Source organism: Podarcis erhardii (genome assembly GCF_964252035.2).
Source record: "Podarcis erhardii genome assembly, chromosome: 11".
NCBI lineage: Eukaryota > Metazoa > Chordata > Lepidosauria > Squamata > Lacertidae > Podarcis > Podarcis erhardii.
The window spans coordinates 8637276-8660542 of NC_138501.1; the positions used below are offsets into that span (position 1 = coordinate 8637276).

Here is a 23267-nt window from a genome sequence, read left to right on the forward strand (position 1 = left end):
CTGTGCAAATTAAGAGGTTAAGTATTTATCACTGAATCAATAGCATTGTTTAAATATTTATTGCCCATTGGGAATAGGCTACAGACATTGGACAGAAAAATTCCTCTTTCCCCTTTTGTGTCTTGCTTCTGCACGGTGTTCTGGAATTACTGTTTGCCAGATGTGGACATGCTCCTTTGGAGAATAACAGTATCACTGTTATACAGAATGCTCTGGATTATTTGCTTCCCTACCAGAAGAGCATTGTGTGTGGGCGGATTATTGGCATTTCAAGGTCTGTGCAAAGTCTGGGAAGCCACGACCTACTGTAAACAGACCAACAGAGGACACTGGGAGTGGGAAAGGCCATACAGCTGGCTGATTATTATGAGAAGCCAAGTTCCAAGAAGTTCTGAACTTGGATGTTGTTCAGCAGGCTTAAAAGGGGGTTGGCTCACTTCAGGGTGACTATTACGCTCTGGGGTTTTTAAAAAATGTCGTCGTGTGGTCATGGCCTTGTAGATTAAGGCTATCACATGCTGGGCAGCTACAATGCTACAAATACAGTGGTGCCTCGCAAGACGAAATTAATTCGTTCCGCAAGTTTTTTCTTCTTGCGAGTTTTTCGTCTTGCGAAGCACGGTTTCCCATAGGAATGCATTGAAAATCAATTAATGCGTTCCTAGGGAGACCGCCTTCAGACCAGGTCCGGGGACAGTCTTTTCCCGGACCTCTTCTGAAGGCTGGTGGGGGGGGGGAGGACTTTTCTCCCCACCGCCAGGCTTCAGAACAGCCTTCTGAAGGCTGGCGGTGGGAAGAAAAGCCCTTCTCCCGCCGCCAGCCTTCAGAAGAGTTCCTGCAGGGCTGCCTAGGCTGCGAATAGCAGCCTGCTGCCGGGTGCGAGGGACGCTCTGAAGCAGAGCGCCCCTCGCCCGGGGCAGACATCTGCAGCTTGGGGAGCCCTGCAGGACTTCCCCGCAGGGCTCTCCAAGCTGCGGATAGCAGCCTGCTGCCCCGCACGAGGGGCGCTCTTAAGCAGAGCGCCCCTCGGGTGGGGCAGACATCTGCAGCTTGGGGAGCCCTGACTTCCCCACAGGGCTCTCCAAGCTGCGGATAGCAGCCTGCTGCCCCGCACGAGGGGCGCTCTTAAGCAGAGCGCCCCTCGGGTGGGGCAGACATCTGCAGCTTGGGGAGCCCTGCCAGACTTCCCCACAGGGCTCTCCAAGCTGTGGATAGCAGCCTGCTGCCCCGCACGAGGGGCGCTCTTAAGCAGAGCGCCCCTCGGGTGGGGCAGACATCTGCAGCTTGGGGAGCCCTGCCGGACTTCCCCACAGGGCTCTCCAAGCTGCAGATAGCAGCCTGCTGCCCCGCACGAGGGGCGCTCTTAAGCAGAGCGCCCCTCGGGCGGGGCAGACATCTGCAGCTTGGGGAGCCCTGCCGGACTTCCCCACAGGGCTCTCCAAGCTGCGGATAGCAGCCTGCTGCCCCGCACGAGGGGCGCTCTTAAGCAGAGCGCCCCTCGCGCGCGGCAGACATTCACAGCTTGGGGAGCCCTGCGGGGAACTCTTCTGAAGGCTGGAGGCGGGAGAAGGGCTTTTCTTCCCACCGCCAGCCTTCAGAACAGCCTTCTGAATGTTGGCGGTGGGGAGGAAAAACCCTCCTCCCACCGCAAGCCCCGGGAAGAGAGGAGAAGCTGCGCGCCTTCTCCTCTGTTCCCGGACCTCCCACCGCAAGCCTTCAGGACAGGTCCGGGAACAGAGGGGAAGGCGCGCAGCTTCTCCTCTCTTCCCGGGGCTTGCGGTGGGAGGAGGGTTCCCCGCTGTCCCCGGAGATTTCCCTATGGGCTTTCGTTTTGCGAAGCAAGCCCATAGGGAAATTCGTCTTGCGAAGCCGCTAAAAAATCGGAAAACCCTTTCGTCTTGCGGGTTTTTCGTTTAGCGAGGCATTCGTCTTGCGGGGCACCACTGTATGTGATTTGCCATCCTTGCATTGTGTTTGCATTAAGATCACACCACCTGCACTGTTTCGTGAATTTTCTTTTATAGCTGTTTTAACCAAAGCCATGCGTTATCTGTACATTTTGTAAAATGTTTATTTTATACATGTTTAAATGAGTGCATTCGCACAACTGTATCTCTGATCATTTGATATCTTCTTACGGAGCAATCCAAACACAAGATTCACTGGTGTAAATGGAGGTTGGAATAGGTGCGTCTCCAGCAGAATTAGCTGGGTCTGGGGTCTGTCAGGAGCTTACACTCGAGTAGGACCCTGGCAGAGATACATGCCCGAGTGGCATGTTCTCTCCCTCCTGGTCAATCGTTTGGGAGCTTCAAAAGCTTTCTTCAGCCTGAACATCACAGCGACCGATGCCAACAGACACCGGCACACTTAGGGATCCGCAGAGTCTTCGCAGCTTGTGTAACAGACCTCAGCAACTCAGCATTTTGGCTAATCTACTTTATTTACATATAAACGCACACGGAGCATTGCAACATGGCTCCCCCCCTCTCTCTAGCATTGGACAGCAAAGAGAAAGAACAAAGGACAATAGTCCCACTTCATGTAACACAGTAACACAAACATCCTGTCTCCGTCACTTCCCACTTTGTGGAGTCAAAACATACACTGTCATGAGAGAGATAAAAATCCCACAACTGCAATCATGGAGCAGGAATTCTAACAGGCTCACCTGGGGTTAGGCCAGCTGGGGTCCCTCATCCTGGCTCAGCTGGCGATACACTGGTGTAAGCCTTTCATTCTAGCACAGCTGCAGCTCGCCTGGGGCAAGTTCCACAAATGGGGCATTCCGGGGTAGTGGCAGGGGACAAGCCATAGCAGGGAGAGATTTACCCCCATTCCAAACTCTCGCCATCTCAGTCAAATGCAACCCAGCATAAGTTACATTGGCAAATAGCATGGTGTAAAGCAAACACAATTTTAAAAGCTGGTTTTGCCTCTGCTAGGCTTGGGATGGCTCAGCTGGCCGTAGGCCTGCTTCTGAACAGAGTTTGGAACAGGGGAAGTTTACACCAGGATAATATATCCCAGCATAAATTGCACTGGATTCCTGCCATTTCCATTGACCTGCTCATCTTTTTAGTTTGTATGAGGTCACTTCAAATCAGTTGACTTGTTTTTTCTTCTTCTGGATTTGTTGTTGTGTTTTTTAAATCCACAACTTTGAAAAGTTGTAGTATATGTGAAAATATATTTTGCCTGAGGTTTATTCAATAACTCTTTTCTATGGTTTACTTCCAGGTCCTTCAGAAACTTTTAAATCACTTCAGAAAAAACAAAGATAAAGTGCTCCTTTTTTCCTTCTCAACCAAGGTGAGCTTCATCTGATTTGTAACAAAACTGACTATAGCTTTCTTTGTTATATGGTTAAAAACCAGTGTACTCTATTTAATATAGAGTACTAGTACAGTTCAAATGAAATAGAATAAGATGGTTAAAAAGGTAAAGGTAAAGGACCCCTGTCCAGTCGCGAACGACTCTGGGGTTGCAGCGCTCATCTCGCTTTATTGGCCGAGGGAGCCGGAGTACAGCTTCCAGGTCATGTGGCCTGCATGACTAAGCCGCTTCTGGCGAAACCAGAGCAGCACACAGAAACGCCGTTTGCCTTCCCGCTAGAGCGGTACCTATTTATCTACTTGCACTTTGGCGTGCTTTCGAACTGCTAGGTTGGCTATTTTGTATTTTTATAGAAATATAGAAAGTCCATGTTGGCCTAGTAGGTAAAAATGACTGATGTATTTTGTAGGCTGTCATGCAAAATATTGCGAATAATGCTGTAATTTCTAGTTTTCCGTCTTCAAGCAGTAAAATGGGTAAATTCCAGACTTGGAACTTCTGGGCACTCTTCTAAGCAATGGGATAGTAGTCTTTGTATGAGCTAATAGGGGCAACGTAAGAGAACATGGAACTGACTATAACTATGTATAGTAAAGCCTAAGGCATTGAATATATCTGCATCATCATCCACTTAAAGTATTAAATATGATAATAGGCCAGTCTTCACATCACAGTAATTCCTAGTTCATAGTTTACCAGGTGATGGCTCCTGCTTTGTGCCTCCCTTCAATCCAGCAGGAGCAACAAACCAACCATCATCCCTCAGCTTAACGGTATAACTGAACCAGGAGCCATGGTTTGTTTTACTCAAACAAACCATGATTCGTAAGCCAAGACCAAACCTTGTTCTTGTTTAGATAAAGTCAAACCATGACACCCCCCCCAAACACTTTTGTGTAGGGAAAACTTGGGAGTATTTCCTCATACCCCATAATGATCACACCTGTGGCTGTTCAGTTGCATGCTCCCTTGTGCGCATGCGCACATAACAAAACAGATGCATCTACAATTATTATATTATGAAGTTTTAATGCTTTTCCTTACACAGAAGGATTTCCTTGTAGGAAAAATGTAAGGTGTGAGGCAGCTCCTGGGTAAACTGAAGATGCGATCCTGTTCACACTTTCAGAGGGTAAGTCCCATTGAACTCAGTGGGACTTACTTCTGAGCAGAGATGCGGGTTATCCTGCGAAACTTTCTCGTCAGTGCCTAGGCCAAGCTGCCTTGCTTCCTTCTCTTATGTGTGAATTCCTGCAACTGACTAATGGGACTTGGGGAAATGGCACATGAGATAAGGCAGGGCTGCCTGGATTGAATTAAAAAATGAATGTAAACATTATCTGAGTTCTCCATATCAAATTAATAGTTCGTTGCTTCCACTGGAAAAGCAACACACTATTTAAACATACCACTGCAGTAAATGGAAAATGGAAAACGTTAAGTGTTTCTGCAAGTTAATTAAATATTTGTGATTCTGTGACTTTGGAGAAAGAGTGATGGTAGGAAAACTTTGAGCTGTTACAGACCTTCAAGACACTTGATCTGCCTGTTTTATTGTGGTTCTTTTTAAATGGTACTAATTGCCTGGTCTCCCCATCTCTTCCACCAGTTGCTTGATGTTCTGGAGCAATATTGCATGGCATCTGGGCTAGATTACCGAAGACTCGATGGAAATACAAAAGCGGAGGAAAGGGTCAAGATAGTAAAAGAGTTCAACAGCATGGAAGAAGTTAACATTTGCCTCGTTTCTACAATGTAAGAAACGCTGTGTCTGCTTTTGTCTAGGTAGTTAAGAGATTTATAGCAAATTTACTGCACTCCCACTTGATTGATCTTGGATTTTGTCACTTCCTTGGGAAGAAGCAATAACATTACTGTCTGCTGTTATAAGACTGGGAAGTAGACTGCATCAATCAAGACCATTTGGGTAGAAATGAGTCATATCCCTTACGTATTTCCATATTTCTTCGGTCTTCATCTTCGTCTACCCTTTCTGAGGATCGCTTGAGATCGAAAATGACGAGTGATAATATTAAATAAATTAACCCCCCCCCTTTTGTTTCCCTTTTGGAACCAGAATAATCTTGAATGCAGTTGTTTTCGAAAGCTACCATCCTCAGTTTCGTTTGAAATAAATTAGTAGTGACATGCACAAGTAGAAACTCAGAAATTCAGTTAAAAATTCAGTTATGGCCTCGGCTGTATTTAATGCTTAGAGTTAATCGGTCTATATTTTTCACTCACCCTTCACAATATCACATCCTTGTTTACAAGATGCCATTTTGTTTGTCACTCACGAAGCCCCCAAAAAGAGACCATTCTGTTTTGCTGTATTTAATACCAATACAGTATAATAGTCTTCAAGGCCTCCCACTTATAGGGCTAGTTTCAGACAGTACCATTGGGTGATCATACCTGCTATTCTGTGGGGTGTTGCAGGCTGTTTAACATCTATATGCAATTGTTGGGAGATGGCATCAGAGGTTTGATGTCAGCAGTGTGCTGATGGCGCCTAGTTCTATTTTTATGTTGCAGTTGGATGCAGTGAGGGAGGGTAAGCTGGATGAGCGCCAATAAGTTGAAGTTATGGCCTTGTGGATTCTTTATAATTTATAGTTGGCTTCTAGGTGTGGGAATTGGAAAATTTGCCAGTTGTGGATGGGATTGTGTTCCCTCTGAAGGAGCAGGCAAGTACGGGTAAAAGGTAAAGGACCCCTGGACGGTTAATGTCCAGTCAAAGGCAACTATGGGGTTGTGGCACTCATTCCGCTTTTCAGGCCAAGGGAGTCAGTGTTTGTCCACACAGCATTCTAGGTCATGTGGCCAGCATGACTAAACCACTTCTGGCACCACGGGACACTGTGACGGAAACCAGAGCACACGGAAATGTTGTTTATCTTCCCGCTGCAGCAGTACCTATTTATCTACTTGCACTGGTGTGCTTTCAAACTGCTAAGTTGGCATGAACTGGGGCAGAGCAATGGGAGCTCACCCTGTCAAACCGCCGACCTTCAGATCAGCAAGCCCAAGAGGCTCAGTGGTTTAGACCAGTGTTTCCCAACCTTGGGCCTCCAGCTGTTTTTGAACTACAATTCCCATCATCCCTGACCACTGGTCTTGCTAGCTAGGGATGATGGGAGTTGTAGTCCAAAAACAGCTGGAGGCCCAAGGTTGGGAAACACTGGTTTAGATCACAGTGCCACCCGCTCCCCCTAGCAGGTACGTAGTTGGGGGGGGGGTGATCCTTGATCTGTCTTGTCGCTGGAGGGCCAAGTTTCCACAGAGACTAGAAGCACCTTTTCATAACTTGGAGTAGAACGCCATTTGTGGACATTCACGGACAGGGATGGTGTTGCCACTGTGACCCATGATGACTGGAACATGCTGTTTGTAAGTTTGCCTTGAAGATTGGTTTGGAAGCTACAGCTAGTGTATAATGGGATGCTGGGTACAACTCCTGCCCATGGTATAGATTACCACTGTTAAAGGAGCTGCCCTGGACTTCAGTTTGCTAGTGGGCTAAATGAACAGTTTTGATATTGACCCACAAAGCCCTAAAGGGCTTAGGACCAGGTTATCTGAAGGAACACCTCCTGTACAGACTGGTCCAGTCACTAATGTCATTTACCAGGACTCTCCCTGTTGTGTCACAGACTGTGGAAGCTCATCTTACGAGGACCAGGGAGAGGACTTTATTTTATTTTATTTTGTGGCTCCCGCTCTTTGGAATAGGCTCCCCTGCAGAAATAAGGCATGCATCTACTGTGATGCAATTTCAGGTCTGATTACTGATGCCAGCCATGTCCCCAAGTTTCTTAAAACATTGGGCTGGCTGTTAATGCTAGTATATTTATTTTATTGTTGTTCCTGTATTTTTAATGAATTTTATTGCAAACTGCTTTGAGATGTTATCCTAATAGGTGGTATATAAATATTTTAAATAAACAAAGTAATAATATTGTGTCAGGAAAAAATAAGCCCAATTAAAAACCCGTAATTTTTCTCAGCTATTTTTCTTTTGTTTTCTATTTTTAATTCCAATAACTTTTCTTAAAAGAGAAGACCTAAGGTATGGGGAGGGTATTTTTAGTTACTTGAAGTTATTTCCTGCCAATTGAAATGTAATAGGATTAATCACTGGAATTTGGTGGATTGGGTTCAAAGAGAGACTGCAAACCCACGTGATGTTATTGATGTGATGTAAAATTCCTACAAAATGCTTCCGATTTCATCTTTGAAGCCTACCCAGAATTTGAGCTGCTTTATTTGTAAGGAAAATGTCTTCAATATGCAACTGTTGGAGAAAAAAATGCCACATTGACACATATAATTTGACTCCCTGGAAAATACATGCAGGGTAACTTATCTCTGATCCATGCAAAAACTCTGAGGATTTTAATGAAAGCAAGTCATCACATCTTGTCCATGCAACTTGGTTGAGGTTTAGCCAATTTATTTAAAAGAGTGTCTTCTTAATGGCTTATTTTGGACTGTTTTCGGTCTAGTTTATTAAGTGGTGGAAAAGAATGGTTGCAAGGAAAGTAGAAGCATAACATTTTAAAAGTTTAGTAAGCTTCATTTCCTTGGAGTTTTTGAATGCAAGTGAACATAAATTGTGTCCTGTCCCTTCAAACTGAAGTACAGCACATTAGTTTAATTGAATGTGGCAAGCGACTTTTCCTGTAAATGGAACAACGTAGTTAATGTAAACCTCTGTACCCCCTTCTTTCATCCTGTATAGCTTTGGGGAAGAATGAAAATGACCTTGAGGTATCTTGTACAAAACAACATGGTTGGAAAATGTACATTGTTTGTAGCGTAATAAATGTGAATGTCACTTTCCATCGCTAGTATTGTGAGATTATGGAAGATGATAGGACAGTAGCTCTATTGCACAGGAACAGTGAAACTGCAGTAAGTTTGTTCGTTATGATGAGAGAAATACTATTTGTGGTGGTTTCTACTGTAAGCAGTATAGTTAGTGGCATTATTTATAGCCTTTTGGAAACTTGAGAACTTTCTGCCAGTTTGTCTAGGAAAAATGCTCGTAATAATGCTACCTTATGTACAAATGGTGATCTCATTTTAAAAAAAAACATTTCTTCACCTCTTTGTTTCTTCTGTTGTTATAAAGGGCTGGTGGACTGGGGCTCAATTTTGTCGGTGCAAATATTGTTATACTGTTTGACCCAACATGGAATCCAGCGAATGATCTTCAAGCCATTGACAGGTACAGTCAACTTGCTAAAAACTGGTTACTTTGAAATATAGATGTTGCTTCTCTTTTTTTCTTTCTCTTTTCTTCTTCTTTTTGACCCTGGACTTTGGTTTTTTCAGAGCTTACAGGATTGGCCAATGCAGGGATGTGAAAGTATTTCGGCTAATCTCTTTGGGGACGGTGGAGGAGATGATGTACTTACGGCAGGTTTATAAACAGGTAAAGTTTTCACTGTGTTTTTGTTCACATTGCTGATTTTTTTATATCAAATTACTGCACTTGTTAACCAGTTGTTTGTGTAAAAATTAAAGTTGACCTAATATAACATGATCTTTATCTTTGCTTTATGGCTTTTAAGCTAATTTAATAATTCTCATATATAATTTAAACTCTTCCTAGAGAGAATAGAACGAAAGAACATATACTAGGGTGCCTGCAATAAATGTTCACATTTAATTCATCATTTACTAGTAAAGGGCAACATTTATCATGGCAGAGGCATAAATAATAAAACACCTAAACACTTCTGACACTCCCCTTTATTTCTTAAGAAGTACCTAGTTCTTACAATGAATTATCAAGTTTCACTTTCATTTACAGCATTTGTGCCCATGCTTTTTGATTTTGAAGCATAAGTACAGATATAATTGCTTTGGGTCACATTAATCTTTTTTATATACAGTGGTACCTCGGGTTACATACGCTTCAGGTTACATACGCTTCAGGTTACAGACTCCGCTAACCCAGAAATAGTGCTTCAGGTTAAGAACTTTGCTTCAGGATGAGAACAGAAATCGTGCTCCAGCGACGCAGCAGCAGCAGGAGGCCCCATTAGATAAAGTGCTGCTTCAGGTTAAGAACAGTTTCAGGTTAAGAACGGACCTCCGAAACGAATTAAGTACTTAACCCAAGGTACCACTGTACTTTTCTTTTTTCACTCCTCTTCTCTCTTTTCTTTGCTCCTTGCTTCACTTCCTTTGTAGTCTCTCAACTGTCCAAATTTAGATTATAACTTCATTAGGGCATGGAACCCTCTCACTGCCTGTGGGGGGGACTCCCTGGTTCTGAATGGGGTAACTGTGCCCCTGAAGGACCAGGTGCACAGCCTGGGAGTCATTCTGGACTCACAGCTGTCCATGGAGGCGCAGGTCAAATCTGTGTCCAAGGCAGCTATTTATCAGCTCCATCTGGTACGCAGGCTAAGACCTAGTTATGGTCTAGTTATCTTTCACTTGGACTACTGCAATGTCCTCTATGTGGGGCTACCTTTGAAGGTGACCCGAAAACTACAACTAATCCAGAATGCGGCAGCTGGACTGGTGACTGGGAGCGGCCGCTGAGACCACATAACACCAGTCCTGAAAGACCCACACATAACACCCAGTACATTTCCGAGCACAATTCAAAGTGTTGGTGCTGACCTTTAAGGCCCTAAACGTCCTCGGTCCTGTATACCTGAAGGAGCGTCTCCACCCCCATCGTTCTGCCCGGACACTGAGGTCCAGCGCTGAGGGCCTTCTGGCGGTTCCCTCGCTGTGAGAAGCCAAGTTACAGAGAACCAGGCAGAGGGCCTTCTCGGTAGTGGCACCCTCATCCCGTGGAATGCCCTCCCACCAGATGTCAAAGAGAAAAACAACTACCATACTTTTAGAAGACATCTGAAGGCAGCCCTGTTTAGGGAAGCTTTTAATGTTTAACAGATTATTGTATTTTAATATTCTGCTGGAACCTGCCCAGAGCATTAAATTATTATTATTATTATTATTATTATTATTATTTATTTCATTGTAAAACGCCGTATACACCAGTGGTGCTCTATAGATAAGCGCCCTGGATAAACATTAGAATTTTCTCACATTGTTCACTGGTCTTCTAAAACGTATCTTCTCATGGTTTGACCTAGTGTGTTGTCTGAACCTGGGCTCTTCATTGATCTCTCTCCAGATGTATCACAAGCGGTAGCCAAGGTTTATTCTTGGATTTACAGCTCATGGTTTGCCTGGAGAGCCACATCACTAAACCATGACCTACCGTAGCTTATGGCAAGAGGATCAGAGGAGGAGTGCAGCAGCTGCAATCTCCTCTGCAGGGAACCTTATTATTGTGTGTTTTCAGTAATGGGTTATGTACATTAAACTCCTTCAACGTTGAACTCCTTCTCTTGACACCTGGACGATAAAATATTAAAATTAAAATAAGAATTACCCAAGAACCAACATTTAATGGTTTTAACAATACTGGGTTATATCCAACTAAGTCCTACTCAGAGCAGCAGATCCATTGAAACTTACGGGCTTAAATTCATGAATTTTAGTGGATCTATTCTGAGTACGACTTAATTTAAACATTCTATGTGGAAATGAATTGTTCTCTACACAAGTTGCAGCTAATATTCCTCTTGAAATAATTTGAAATAATGAATGTTACTATTGCTGGTCTCACTGTTTGTTTGGGGAGGAGGAAAGTAATATTGCTGGTAATGTGATCAGTTCAGAATAAATAATTGTAGAGGTCCTGAAGTTCAGGTCTTTTACAGAAAAACACTGTCAAAACAGATCAGTTTTTAGGCAACTGCCTTTGACAAGACTTTAAACATTCTTAAAAATCCTGCCCGCTATACATTTTGTTAATTAGCTTACAGGCAGCATTAATGTATGTTTGAGAAACTTGATTGAAATCATTGCCTTGTAAATTCATATGAAGCTTCCCAATAGTATTTTCAGATGATGTCAGTCCATGTATCCATGTAAAACTTTTTTTTTAAAAAAAATCACAATGCCGTTTTTGCAAACAAATTATACTTTAAATTGTGATAGTGCCGGGATTTTGACCAGCAAGTGATTACACCTTTTTGTTAGATTAGGAAGAGAGTATTGCAGATATTAATGTCATGCAGTTTGAAGCGACCAGAATCATAAGACCTGACTTCTGTTGAAAGAAATCATTGTCCAGACCCATAAAAATATGATTCAAACTTCTACGTGCAGAACTCTTCAAAAACAGAACATAAGCATCAAAGATACATCTAAAATATCCATGTGCCATCCAGCACAGACTCAGCATCTTAGAAATAAAAGATAGCTCCAAGAATTAAAATGGTGCTTCTCTCCCCTATTCTAGCCTTCTTAAGGCTATGCGGCTCTTTTTGGAGAGCCACTATCCTATCCTTTTGTTCTCTATCAGAGAAAGGCTAACAGCCACCATCCCTTCAAGATGGCAAATTTGCAACTCAATACTTTTGTCATCTGATCTCAAGTTACAACACTCACATGTTAGCTAGCAGAAAACAATAGTTGGTTAATTTTCAACTCATCCAGAGCTTTGAGTCCACTTAGAAAACTACTGTGGAAAAAAATGCCAATGTTAGCAGTACACATTTAGCCATTTTAAACCTTTATTGATACACATACATTTTCCATTTCTGTGTCAATTAAACCGATTATGCTTAACAGAGATATTTCTGGCATCTGGCAGTTCAGGGGACAACAAGCCTCACAACATGGTACAACATAGTAAGTAACAGGTGAAACCTGCAAAAAATATTGCAGATCTGTAAAAGGATTTCTCCAGTGTTGGGCTCTAAGCAGCCTTGAACAGGAGCTTCATATTGCTTTTCAGGCATGTAGATTTTTCAGGAAGGATGGGCGGCAAAGGATGTCTTTATTTTCCTCCTTTCTCCAATGTCTTCCCCTATTGTGCTATATATACTGTTCCACCGGCCTCAGATCTGAGCGTTTTATTGCTCTACAGCAAGGTGGTGGAAAGTGAGAGTAGTGGGAAGCCTTTTTTCACCAGTTGTGCTCCCACATTGGATTTTGCCCGTTGACTATGAGGAAGGGACAAGTAGGCTGTTTCTCAAGTAATATGAAAGCCTTGGTGGTGCAGATGTAGCCTGTGGATCATATATTCCTTTCCCCTAGCTCATGTTAACTAAATTCTCATTTGATTGTTGAGGATGGTGGCAGTGGGGCTGTGGCCTACACTTGGAGATAATCCAACAAAGCCTAGCTTGTTTCTTTATTTGCAGCATGTAACTGGGTGTGTTGCAAAACGGTGTATCTGCTGGAGTACATTAGCACAGTTATTTGGTTTCCTATGTTATACAGGGTACACGGGAGACTCCAGAGCACATTTTCTTTATTTTCCAATAACATTATTCAGGTTAATATTACTCCACAATGGTGGCATCTGCCAGGGAAAATAAAACACAATATTTTACTCTTTTAGGAATTTCTGCCTGCTCTGGCTAAATCGGCACATAAACTGTAAATGCCAGGAAATTCTGACATGTTGCAGGAACATGCTCCTCAATTATTATTATTTTTTTATGTTCTACTCTGTTTTAGCAACTGCATTGTGCTGTAGTGGGAAGTGAAAATGCCAAGCGGTATTTTGAGGCTGTGCAAGGATCAAAGCAACACCAAGGAGAACTTTTTGGTATTCATAACCTTTTCAAGCTTCAGGACCATGGATCCTGTCTGACAAAAGAGATTCTGGAGGTGTGGTGTTTCACCTTTGTCCTTTTGAATAATATTTGTGCATCTTTTCTCTATATCTTACCAGGCCTGTGAAGAAACACATGTTTTGAAATGTGGGAGGATTTTCACAACAGTAAAGTTAGTAATATTGCTTTTCTCACCACATAAGAGAGATCCAGTCTAGTTGCTAGTGCAACTTTTCCTTAACTTGGGGCTGGGGAAACTTTTTGGTCCAAGGGCAGCATTCCCTAATAGGCATCCATTTGTGGGGGCAAATGCTAATGGTGGCCAATGGGGCCAGAGGCAAAAGTAGGCTGAGCAGTTGCCGTAACCCTTTGTACAGTAGGCTACCTTCCAGTCAGAATAAGAATAAGAATAAGAATTTATTATTTGTACCCCGCCCATCTGGCTGGGTTTCCCCAGCCATTCTGGGCGGCTTCCAACAAAGATTAAAAATACATTAGAATGTCACACATTAAAAACTTCCCTTCAGATGTCTTCTAAATGTTAGGTAGTTGTTTGTCGCTTTGAAATCTGATGGGAGGGCATTCCACAGGGTGGGCGCCACTACCAAGAAGGCCCTCTGCCTGGTTCCCTGTAGCTTTGCTTCTCGCAATGAGGGAACCTCAGCATCCGGGCAAAACGATGGGGGTGGAGACGTTCCTTCAGGTATACTGGGCCAAGGCCCTCTTTACACGCAAGCAAGCAACCAGCATGTTCACAGTTCAAAGAAACATTCCAGCCAGGCAAAAGTATTTGAGAAGGGCACAGAATATCCCCAGACAGAGAAAAGGTATAAGCTGGGAAGAGTTCTGGAGGCTTGAGCTTCCTCACCACCACATTAACTTGATATTTTAATATTTATTTGTTTGAGAAACTCCTAACCTGCTTTTCATTGAATATGCTCCCAGATCAGGGTACATCGTAGTAATTCAAAATAAAATACAGTTAAAGCCAGTATAGTTCCAAAGAACAAACAAGAAACAACTTAAGCAAGTCCATCAAGGGCAGAGATGCCCATCTGCACCAATCAAGCTGAATGATTGAAAAACACACACACAAAAAACACCTAGTGCCGAAAACCCATCATAGCGCCAGTCGAATGTGAGAGGAGGCGGCATTCCCTGAGCAGAGCGTCATTACTGAGAAAAACCCTCTCGTTTGTTGCCACATCGTGGATATTTTAGTTATTCACATACCTCGTACCTCAGAAGTCAAACAGAATCCGTTCCGGAAGTCCGTTTGACTTCCAAAACGTTTGGAAACCAAGGCGCGGCTTCCAATTGGCTGCAGGAAGCTCCTGCAGCCAATCGGAAGCTGTGGAAACCACGTCGGACGTTTGTTTTCCAAAGAACATTCGCAAACCAGAACACTCACTTCTGGGTTTGCAGCGTTCCGGAGCCAAAACGTTCAATTTGCAAGGCATTCGACTTCCGAGGTACGACTGTGTGTGTGTATATATTAATAATACCCAACCAGGAAAATATCAGGAATTAAGGTCTGCTAACTCTGTCCTTGAATGCAAATAAAGCAATTCCCCCAATCCTGCTGATGCCCCGACATAGCTCTCTGTGTGTGCCTGTGTTGCCATTTTGGCTACACAAGGATCAGCACTCAGAGAATGGCTCCATTATTAGTATCTAGAACAGGCATGCACTGATGTGCAGAAAGGTGACTGTTCAGACCAGTGAGTCTACATGATGTAAACTTAACCATTAGTAAATTGCTTCATTTTTTAGAGAGAGGGCCAAGTGGAAGCTGGTGTCATGACAGCTACTACATGGTTAAAAGAGGAACCCCAAGGAGACACAGAAGAAACGGTAAACTTGCCTTTCTGTTTTCACATGTTATGAAATGTACTGCTTTAAGATTTTGGATCTGCTAACTGTGATAAAGTCTTGAGCTGTCAGTTGGAGTAGACCCGGAGGAAACAAGGGGAAAAACCTAGGACGGCGGGATTAGAAGTGTCCTAAACTTCTCCGTACTTCAAAACATTTCTGTGCACATTGTATAAAGTTACTTTTCTGGCTTATGAACTTATGTGGCTTTTTTCATTTTGAATCTGCCAAGTGATTTTTTTGGCAGAACAGCGTATCATACCTGTCAGAGCTGCCCGAAGTCCCAGCTCACAGAGGACCAACGCCAGGTCGTTGTTATATACAAAAGTCTTTATTGAAGTTCAGTCTCTATTTCAAAACCGTGGCGCGCAGCTCTACGTCTTAAACCCTAGACCGCCAAAGCTCCATCTGAATCTCCTCCCCTCTGACACCAGTTTAAGACTCTAGACCTGCTCCACCTCTTCCTCTGCTCTCTCCTCCTCTGGATCCTCCTGTCCGCTGGGGCATTCCCCTTTCTGGACTCTTCTGACGCTGAGTCCCCTGACTCCTCCCCCTGCCTCCGGCGGGCTTTAGGACCTGGTTCCCAATCCGGGTTCTCCGCTGTCCCGCGCGCCTGTACATTTGAACTTGGCTCTCGCGCCAACCCAGTGACCTTCCTCCTGACCATTACACTGCTTCTGTCACTACTTCCCTCTTCCGGGAGGCTAGCTGGACCTGACCTCCCCTCCGTTCCCTGACTCTCCGCTGGAGGCGTGGTCAGCCCTGACTCATCTTCTCTCCCTGCTGGGGGAGACGCGGGCCCCGAGATCTGGGACTCTTCCCCCCCACTACGCTCTGGTGGGGAAGCTGGTCCTGATCTCCAACTGCTGCTCTGGGAGTCCCCGCTGGCCCCTTGCTTCTGGAGTGTCCCCTTTTGGACCCCCCTTGCCCTGGCCACCGGCGCCCCCTTCTGTGAATCTTCTGATTCGCTGGAGAGGCTCATGGAATCTCTCGGGCCACTGTCATCTTCTCCTACGCTGCCCTCAGATTCTTCCCCTTCGCTCTCCATTTCCTCTCTTCCCTGTGCCTCTGCTCCTGAGCCCCTGACAATACCAAATAATAAATGGAGAGGAACAAGGAATTTAACAACAAATTATTGGTATTTTTAAAGCATACACTTGTGAAAGAAAGAAAGAAAGAAAGAAAGAAAGAAAGAAAGAAAGAAAGAAAATTTGGCCATTAGAGGTTGAGTTTAATGGTGTCTCCTTGGCTGATGGAAGCTTTTTTCCTTCCAGCAGGCGGGTGGCACTGTGGTCTAAACCACTGAGCCTCTTGGGCTTGCCGATCAGAAGGTCGGCAGTTCGCATCCCCACGACGGAGTGAGCTCTCGTTGCTCTGTCCCAGCTCCTGCCAACCTAGCAGTTCGAAAGCACGCCAGTGCAAGTAGATAAATAGGTACCGCTGTGGTGGGAAGGTAAACGGCGTTTCTGTGCGCTCTGGTTTCTGTCACAGTGTCCCCTATCCATGCGCTCTGGCACTCGTCACAGTCCTCCATGCGCCAGTAGCGGTTAAGTCATGCTGGCCACATGACCCAGAAAACTGTCTGTGAACAAATGCCGGCTCCCTCGGCCTGAAAGCAAGATGAGTGCCGCAACCCCATAGTCGCATTTGGCTGGACCCACTTCCTCCCTCCACTGAATCAAAGAGCTTTCCATCAGAAGAGGGGTGGGCGCAAATGGGTATAACTCTACATCATTTTAGAAAGGCCTGTTTTCTGCTTTTAAATTCTAATGTTGTTATAATTGGGTACCTTGGCTTATCTATAATTAGTTTTGCTATTTGTGTAGGTGTTTTTTTTAAAACCTTTCTAAAAGAAGTCCAATGTAGCTCATATAGCTACTATACCATAAATATACTGTAAACGGTATCATCAAAATGTCACACAATAAAACAGAGACTCCATTAAACATCCAAACAAGTCCTGTAATAATAAGTAAAATGTCTTTTTTTTATCAAAAGGTTTTTTGTTTCTGTCATTAAAGATTAGCTACTTCTGCAGTGTGCCCTCTTACAAATAATTCAATTAAGCCTGTAATTGTAAGTGTATTGAAAAGTAAGTCCTACTGAATGGAGTTGGACTTGCTTCCCAGTTGCCCTGTAAGCATCAGCCTATAAGTTGAGCTTTTTAGCTTTGATTGCTGTCGGGTCAAATAATAATGCATCTTTAAAAGCTGCACAAAAACGAGACGTTGGAAGATATGGTAAGAAAATGAGGAAGTTGCTTCTCCATAACCAAATAGTAGGTAACAAACGAGAGGGAATGGTTTGTCAATAAGCAGATAATAAGAGTCAGTAAGCAGATAATCTAGAAGCACTTACAAACTTTAGTTGTGGTTTTTTAAAAAAGAAATATATATATATAATGCAGTTTTCCTACGTTTTTAAATGTCTGATAATTGTATTTTATGAGCTGGATCCATGCACATCCTTTTCAAATAGAAGGGCTCCTTCTCTCCGTGGCAGGAATTCTGATCCAGCAATCCGTAGAAAGAGGGAGGGGAGCCCCTGTTCCAGTTCCTACGTAGATCCCACAGTGCACTAGAACAGGTTTTCAGGAGGCGCCTCCCACCCTCTGTTTTAATAATTATGACAATGGCATGTCATTTGAAGATTGAAAGTAAGCACTGATAGTTTGAAGACAACATTTGAAATTGCAGTTTTGTTTCATATTTTCCTGTTTCTCGCATGATTTCAGCACGCAGAGGGCGGTTGTGAAGATCAAGACACTGCCAGCCCCAGGAAACTGTCGAAAAGGGAAGAGTTTGATTGTGGCAGTGACTTCAGTGACGAGGAGCCTGTGAGAAATTCCAAAGTGAAAGCAGAACAAAGCCGATCTTGCAATGCAAAAAACAGCAAAGTTCTGCAGGGACACCTTACTTTGCTTCAGTGTGGGTTTCCTAAACTACTAGAAAAGGGCACTGAAATTACTGAGGATGATAGTTGCATTGCTGTCTCCAGTGGTGAAAGTGTTGGCGGTAAATCAGTGTGGCAAATATCTAAAGAAAGCTCCCGAAATGAATGTTCCCTGAAAACTGAGGACCACTGCAGTACTGCAGGACCTTGGAGAGACTTATTGTCACCAATCAAAGCTGCGAAACAAGAGTTGCATAGAGAAACTACAGACTGTGATTATCCTGTTTCACTACACCCTGAAGAAGAAAAGGACCCTGGAAATAAATACAAAGACATGCATATTTTAAATCAAGTTGGGGTCGTTATGGAGACAGAATGCAGTTCAAGTGACAGTGATGATATCATATTTCCTTCTCAAGTTCCTACTGACCAGAAATCTGTTAAAAGCAATAAAGGTGCAGCAACAAATTGTGAATGTTTAGGAACAGTAAAAGGCTCCACGCATACATCTCTGCAAAAGCATTTGACTTCCGAGCACAGCAGCAGGAGTGTTTCACCTTACAGCAAAATGACACCATTTGAAAACATCCGAAAGATCACATCAATGAAAGACGCAAGTGATATCAGTGATGAGTCTGATGATATTGAGATGTCTGGATCAGGAAAGCAGAAATTCACCGGCATTCTGAAAGAAAAACGGTTCTGTAACAGGGGGCTTGATACCTCCTCCACAAGAACTGTGTTGCACAAGAGCAATTTGAGTGTTGGGGAAAGCGATGCCGATTCTCACATAGATGAGTTCTCATCACCAGAAGACGGCTTCCCAATTAATATACGAAGAGAGAGGCTAAATAGTGAGAGGTGTGGAATTAAAATTAAGCCCAGGTCGCCAGTGTATCCTAAGAGTCCCTCTTTGACTCTGAGAAAACGAAACCATTCTGATAAGCGCCAGACTTCTTTCAGCGAGCAAGTATTTGAAAGCCAAGGAAAAAATGTGGGATCCCTGGACAGACTTCTTGGTAATTACAAATATATCATACGGTGCAGAATAATCAATAGGGTTCCGTGAATGATGCTTCAAAGCAAAGACACTTTGAGTTTTCTCTAATTCCTTATATGAGTGTATTTACAGCAGGACAGGGTTGGAAAGAATTCTTTACAAACCTGGAGGATTATTTTGTCAAATAATTGTAAAGACCTGTTTCTAAAACAAAAACAAATATTGGTGAAGACAAAGCCTTAGCTGTCTCATAATCCTATATCAACAATTAAAGCTTTCTTTGAAATTGCCATTAGCACTTAGAATAAGGGGAGCTTTTGAGACAGGTTTACTGCCAGTCTGCATTACAGTCTAAACTAAGCTTTATTTCAAGTTAAAACTTTCTTCTGTTTTATTGGTCTTACTACCGTGTTTACTGGAGTCTAATGCGCCATCAAACCAAATGCGCACCTCCATTTTCAGAAAATTGAAACCAAAAAAAGTATTTGCTGGAAAATGTAAATGTGCCATCGAATCTAACGTGCACCTTAATTTTCGCAACGTAATTTGGCCAAAAAAAGGTAAGCATTAGATTTGAGTAAATATGGTAGATTTGCTGTTGCTCTTATGCTATCTGTTTGGACTCTAAATTGTGGAGTGTTTACTTTAACCAGACACTGTTTGTATTGTGTGTGCTTACAGACAATACAGAACCATTTGTGTTGTTAGCATCTCAAGATGATCAAAAATTGCTTCCGAATTTTTGCTGCTTTCAACAGAGATTCCATGTTCCAATTTAGGAGTGCAGTCCAAACCCTGGGCTACTGCCCAATGAGGATTAACAACAGAGTGAAAGATCCACAGCTCAGATGCATCTGTCAGCAGAGCAGGCAAAGAGCAATCAGGCCTGGATTTGGGCTGACGCCGTCACATGGCAGCAGTGGGGCTGACTTGGGATCTAATGGATCTCGGACTGGCCCTGCCTATATCTCTTCCTGCCTCCAGAGTGCCCCATTTTGGAACTTTCCACTGGCTGCTGTGGGCATCAGCAGCGGCGGAGGAAGCTGTTTGAGCACCTCGGGTGATGCGCCCAGGGGCAGGGCGAGGGCGGGGCAAGCCGTGGGGCCTCTGGAGCCTGCCTGCCTCCTCCCACTCAGCTGCCCTACAGCTGGGGGAGAGGCAGCGGGCAGACAGTTTGGGCAGGAGAGACTTGTGGCTGCAGGCCCTGCAGTGAGTGCCATCCAGCTGAGACGACATAACACCGGTCTTGAAAGACCTACATTGGCTCCCAGTAAGTTTCCGAGCACAATTCAAAGTGTTGGTGCTGACCTTTAAAGCCCGAAACGGCCTCAGTCCTGTATACCTAAAGGAGCGTCTCCACCCCCATTGTCCAGCCTGGACACTGAGATCCAGTGCCGAGGGCCTTCTGGCAGTTCCCTCGCTGCGAGAAGCAAAGCTACAGAGAACCAGCCCTATGGAACAGGGACAGCTTTTGCCCAATTCAGCCCCCTGCCAAGCACAGCACAGCACAAAAGGGGGTTGGGGTTTCACCTTAAGAGAGGTTAATCTTCCTTAAAAGGTTAAAAGTTCAAGGTTGTAGGTTTGAAATTCACATTTGGGTGAATCAAGAGTTGCTAGGATGCTTAGAGACTCAAGAATAGGCTCACAAAGCTTAAAATTTGCTTAAGTGTAGATGCAAACACAGACCAAAGTTCAGAAAGAAAACTGTTTTGTATACAAATTGTGTTGTGGGTTTTTTTTTTTTTTTAAAGGACTTAAAGAAAAGAGGGAAAGGGCAGGAAATTCAGGGCCCAATCTTCCCCTAACAATGTGCCTGCTGGTGCAAAATTTCCTTTTGTTTCATTGAATGCCTACCTGCCAATTGTGTTGTATCCTTAGATGAATGAACTCTTGTGTTTCTTTTTCAACTGATAGGTGATGTTGCAGAAGTGTCGTATGTTCACTCAAATCAAAATGTGGTTGGTTCAAGCAAGGCGGAAAATCAGATGAGTCGGTGGGCGGTGCAAGACGTGTTTGAACTGCAGCAGTTTTCGCAGCTCCCTGCAAATGTAGCTGTACGCCCTGCCAAGGTAAAGAGAAGGATTTGTGGAATGTTTTCTGTTTCTGTTGTTGCTGGTTTTCGACCTCAGTATTTCCCTTGCTTTTCAATATTAGCAACCGTGAGTGATCAAAGGCCTAGTTCCTTGGACAAGGTGCCTCCAACAGAGTCCAAACAAAGCGCTTGCTGCGATTTTTGTATCAAGGGAGCTAGGAGTTCGGTGGATAATACGTTACAAAAGATAAAATATATTTTCACTCTGAAATACTTAACGGACATCCCAAGGATGTTATATTTGTTGAATGGTTTCTTTAAAGGTTCATCATTGTTCCACCCGATGTGTATGTCTTTAAGGGGCCAGAGCAAAATAACGAGACCCCGCTTTACAGCTGTGAAACATAGCAGGTGCTGCTGAGTTGTATTGATTAAGCTGTGTCAGCAATTGGGTAGAGTATATAAGGAGCAGCACCTAGCTCTCCCATTACCCTGGGGGATGGGTTGGTGGTTGGGTCTGGTTTGTTTGTTGATGTATTTAGTGTAAAAGGAGTTTTTGTTTTTGTAATTAAAACCTTGTTTAAGTTATTTTTGAGTCCCTTTTTAATGCATGGTCTCCCCAGCAAGCTCTCTGCAGCGCTACTATACTGCAAATAGCCAACAATGTTGTGTACCTTTGTTTGCAGCAATTTTTTTTTTTTTAACTAATATTGTAAAGCGCGTGCTCTGCTTTCCTTTGGACCACATCAGCGAGGCCAAGGTCTTGGCATCTGGGCAGCCCAGGACCTCTATGCAGGCTGCCCAGACTTGCGCCCTGAGGAAGCCACTTTGGTGTTCCTAACACAGCGGTTTGACTTCACCCCCAGAGGCACACACCATTGTCTCTTGAGGCAGACGGATGCCAACAACAATATTGTCAAAAAAGCATACCATTTCCCTATTTTTGTTTGATAATACATGCAAACCTAGAAGCCTGTCTCCTATGCATGTGTTGCTTAATTTCAATAATATACAGTCATACCTCGGGTTGAAGTAGCTTCGGGATAAGTATTTTAAGGTTGCGCGTTGTGGCGACCCAGAAGTAACGGAGCGCGTTACTTCCGGGTTTCGCTGCTCGCGCATGAGCAGACGGTCAAAATGACGTCATGCGCATGCACAGAAGCAGCGAATCACGACTCGTGGGTTGCGTTTGCTTCTGGATGCGAATGGGGCTCCGGAACAGATCCCGTTTGCATCCAGAGGTACCACTGTATATATTTAAGCACACATCTTCCTTTGTCTCTTGGCTTCTAATTCCAGTTTAGGATTTATAGGCCACAACATTACAGTGATGGTAGAAACTGCACTGGACAAACGTCTTCCTTCTGCGCTGCTTTTACAGACACAGGAGAGCTCTCGGTGTCTGACATGGCAGTCATATGCTACTTGACTCCCTAACCTGGAACCTGAAGTCCTTTCTCTCAAACCCTCTTCCCCCTGCCCCCTAGATTCTCTTCTCCTTTGGTTCCCTTTCTTCTGGGACATCCCTGAGGTCAGCTTTCAAGTCAGAGAAGCTTTTAATCCCAGCCAAACTGACAGCTGCCATCTTTCACAAAAACTGCATTGTAAAACTTTTCTTGTTCCCAGAGCAGTTCACGTGTTGATGCAAATATCAGGTTGTACCCAATGGAGTTTCCCCATTAGGTGCAAGGACTTCCGTCCCTCCTCTCCTCTTGCAACCTGTTCAGATCTGCTGGAGAAGGTTTGGAGAAACCCAGTAATAGATTGGGTGGTGCTGCACCAGTCAAGAAGAGGAATTCTGTTTGTGTAGGTGGAAGGTCTTGTGCTAGTGACACAACTTTGTTGGATACAACCTATTGTTACTCTCCCCGAATTGGTTTCAGAGTCGCAACTGTCATAAGTGTCGTTTCATACAGATTAAAGAACCAATATCTGCCCTTAACAGTAGCTTTTTATGAAGAAATTAAGAAAGCGTATCCTAGCAGAGAGATAGAGTGATGAGGAAAATCTGACCTACTTAATTTCTTTGTCAGCTACTGTCAATGGCATGGAAACACAGCTAGAAAGAAGTTGGCACTCATACTTTTCCCATTTACACATTCTTTGTGTGCTTAAGATGTGTGTAGGGTTGCCTGTGGAATGGTTTCTGCGTCTTCAAAAGCTTCAGGGAAGGCTATGACTGGAAAATCTGTAGCTTTCCCAGATTAGGGATTCAGCAATGGGGGGAGCTGCATCTGTTTCATTTTGCAGGGATAGAGTTTGTGCTGACAGGACTGGCGTGTGGGACTGATAGTGACACATCCAATGAGGCAGTTCATCTATTTCCTCCTCATGTGCCAATACTAAGAGCAGATCCACACAAATACATTTTAAGCACGTCTGTCACTCATGTGAAGCACACAGCTTTGCCCAGTGAAAACATTGCGCCTGTAGTTTAAGGATGTTTGGAATTGTAGTTCTGTGAGGTTGAAAT

General features: G+C 43.9%; 1 protein-coding gene across 6 annotated transcripts in view; it reads left to right on the top strand.

Annotated features, from left to right (window-relative positions):
• ERCC6L2 (ERCC excision repair 6 like 2) overlaps positions 1-23267 on the top strand; it is a 58371-nt gene that overhangs the window by 22876 nt on the left and 12228 nt on the right. For all 6 annotated transcript variants that reach the window (XM_081880917.1, XM_081880916.1, XM_081880915.1 and 3 more), the window contains 8 exons: positions 3241-3312; positions 4946-5091; positions 8471-8566; positions 8674-8773; positions 12901-13053; positions 14772-14852; positions 17605-18781; positions 20677-20831. In XM_081880917.1, coding sequence (XP_081737043.1) covers positions 3241-3312; positions 4946-5091; positions 8471-8566; positions 8674-8773; positions 12901-13053; positions 14772-14852; positions 17605-18781; positions 20677-20831 — 1980 coding nt within the window. The remainder of the gene's footprint in view (positions 1-3240; positions 3313-4945; positions 5092-8470; positions 8567-8673; positions 8774-12900; positions 13054-14771; positions 14853-17604; positions 18782-20676; positions 20832-23267) is intronic.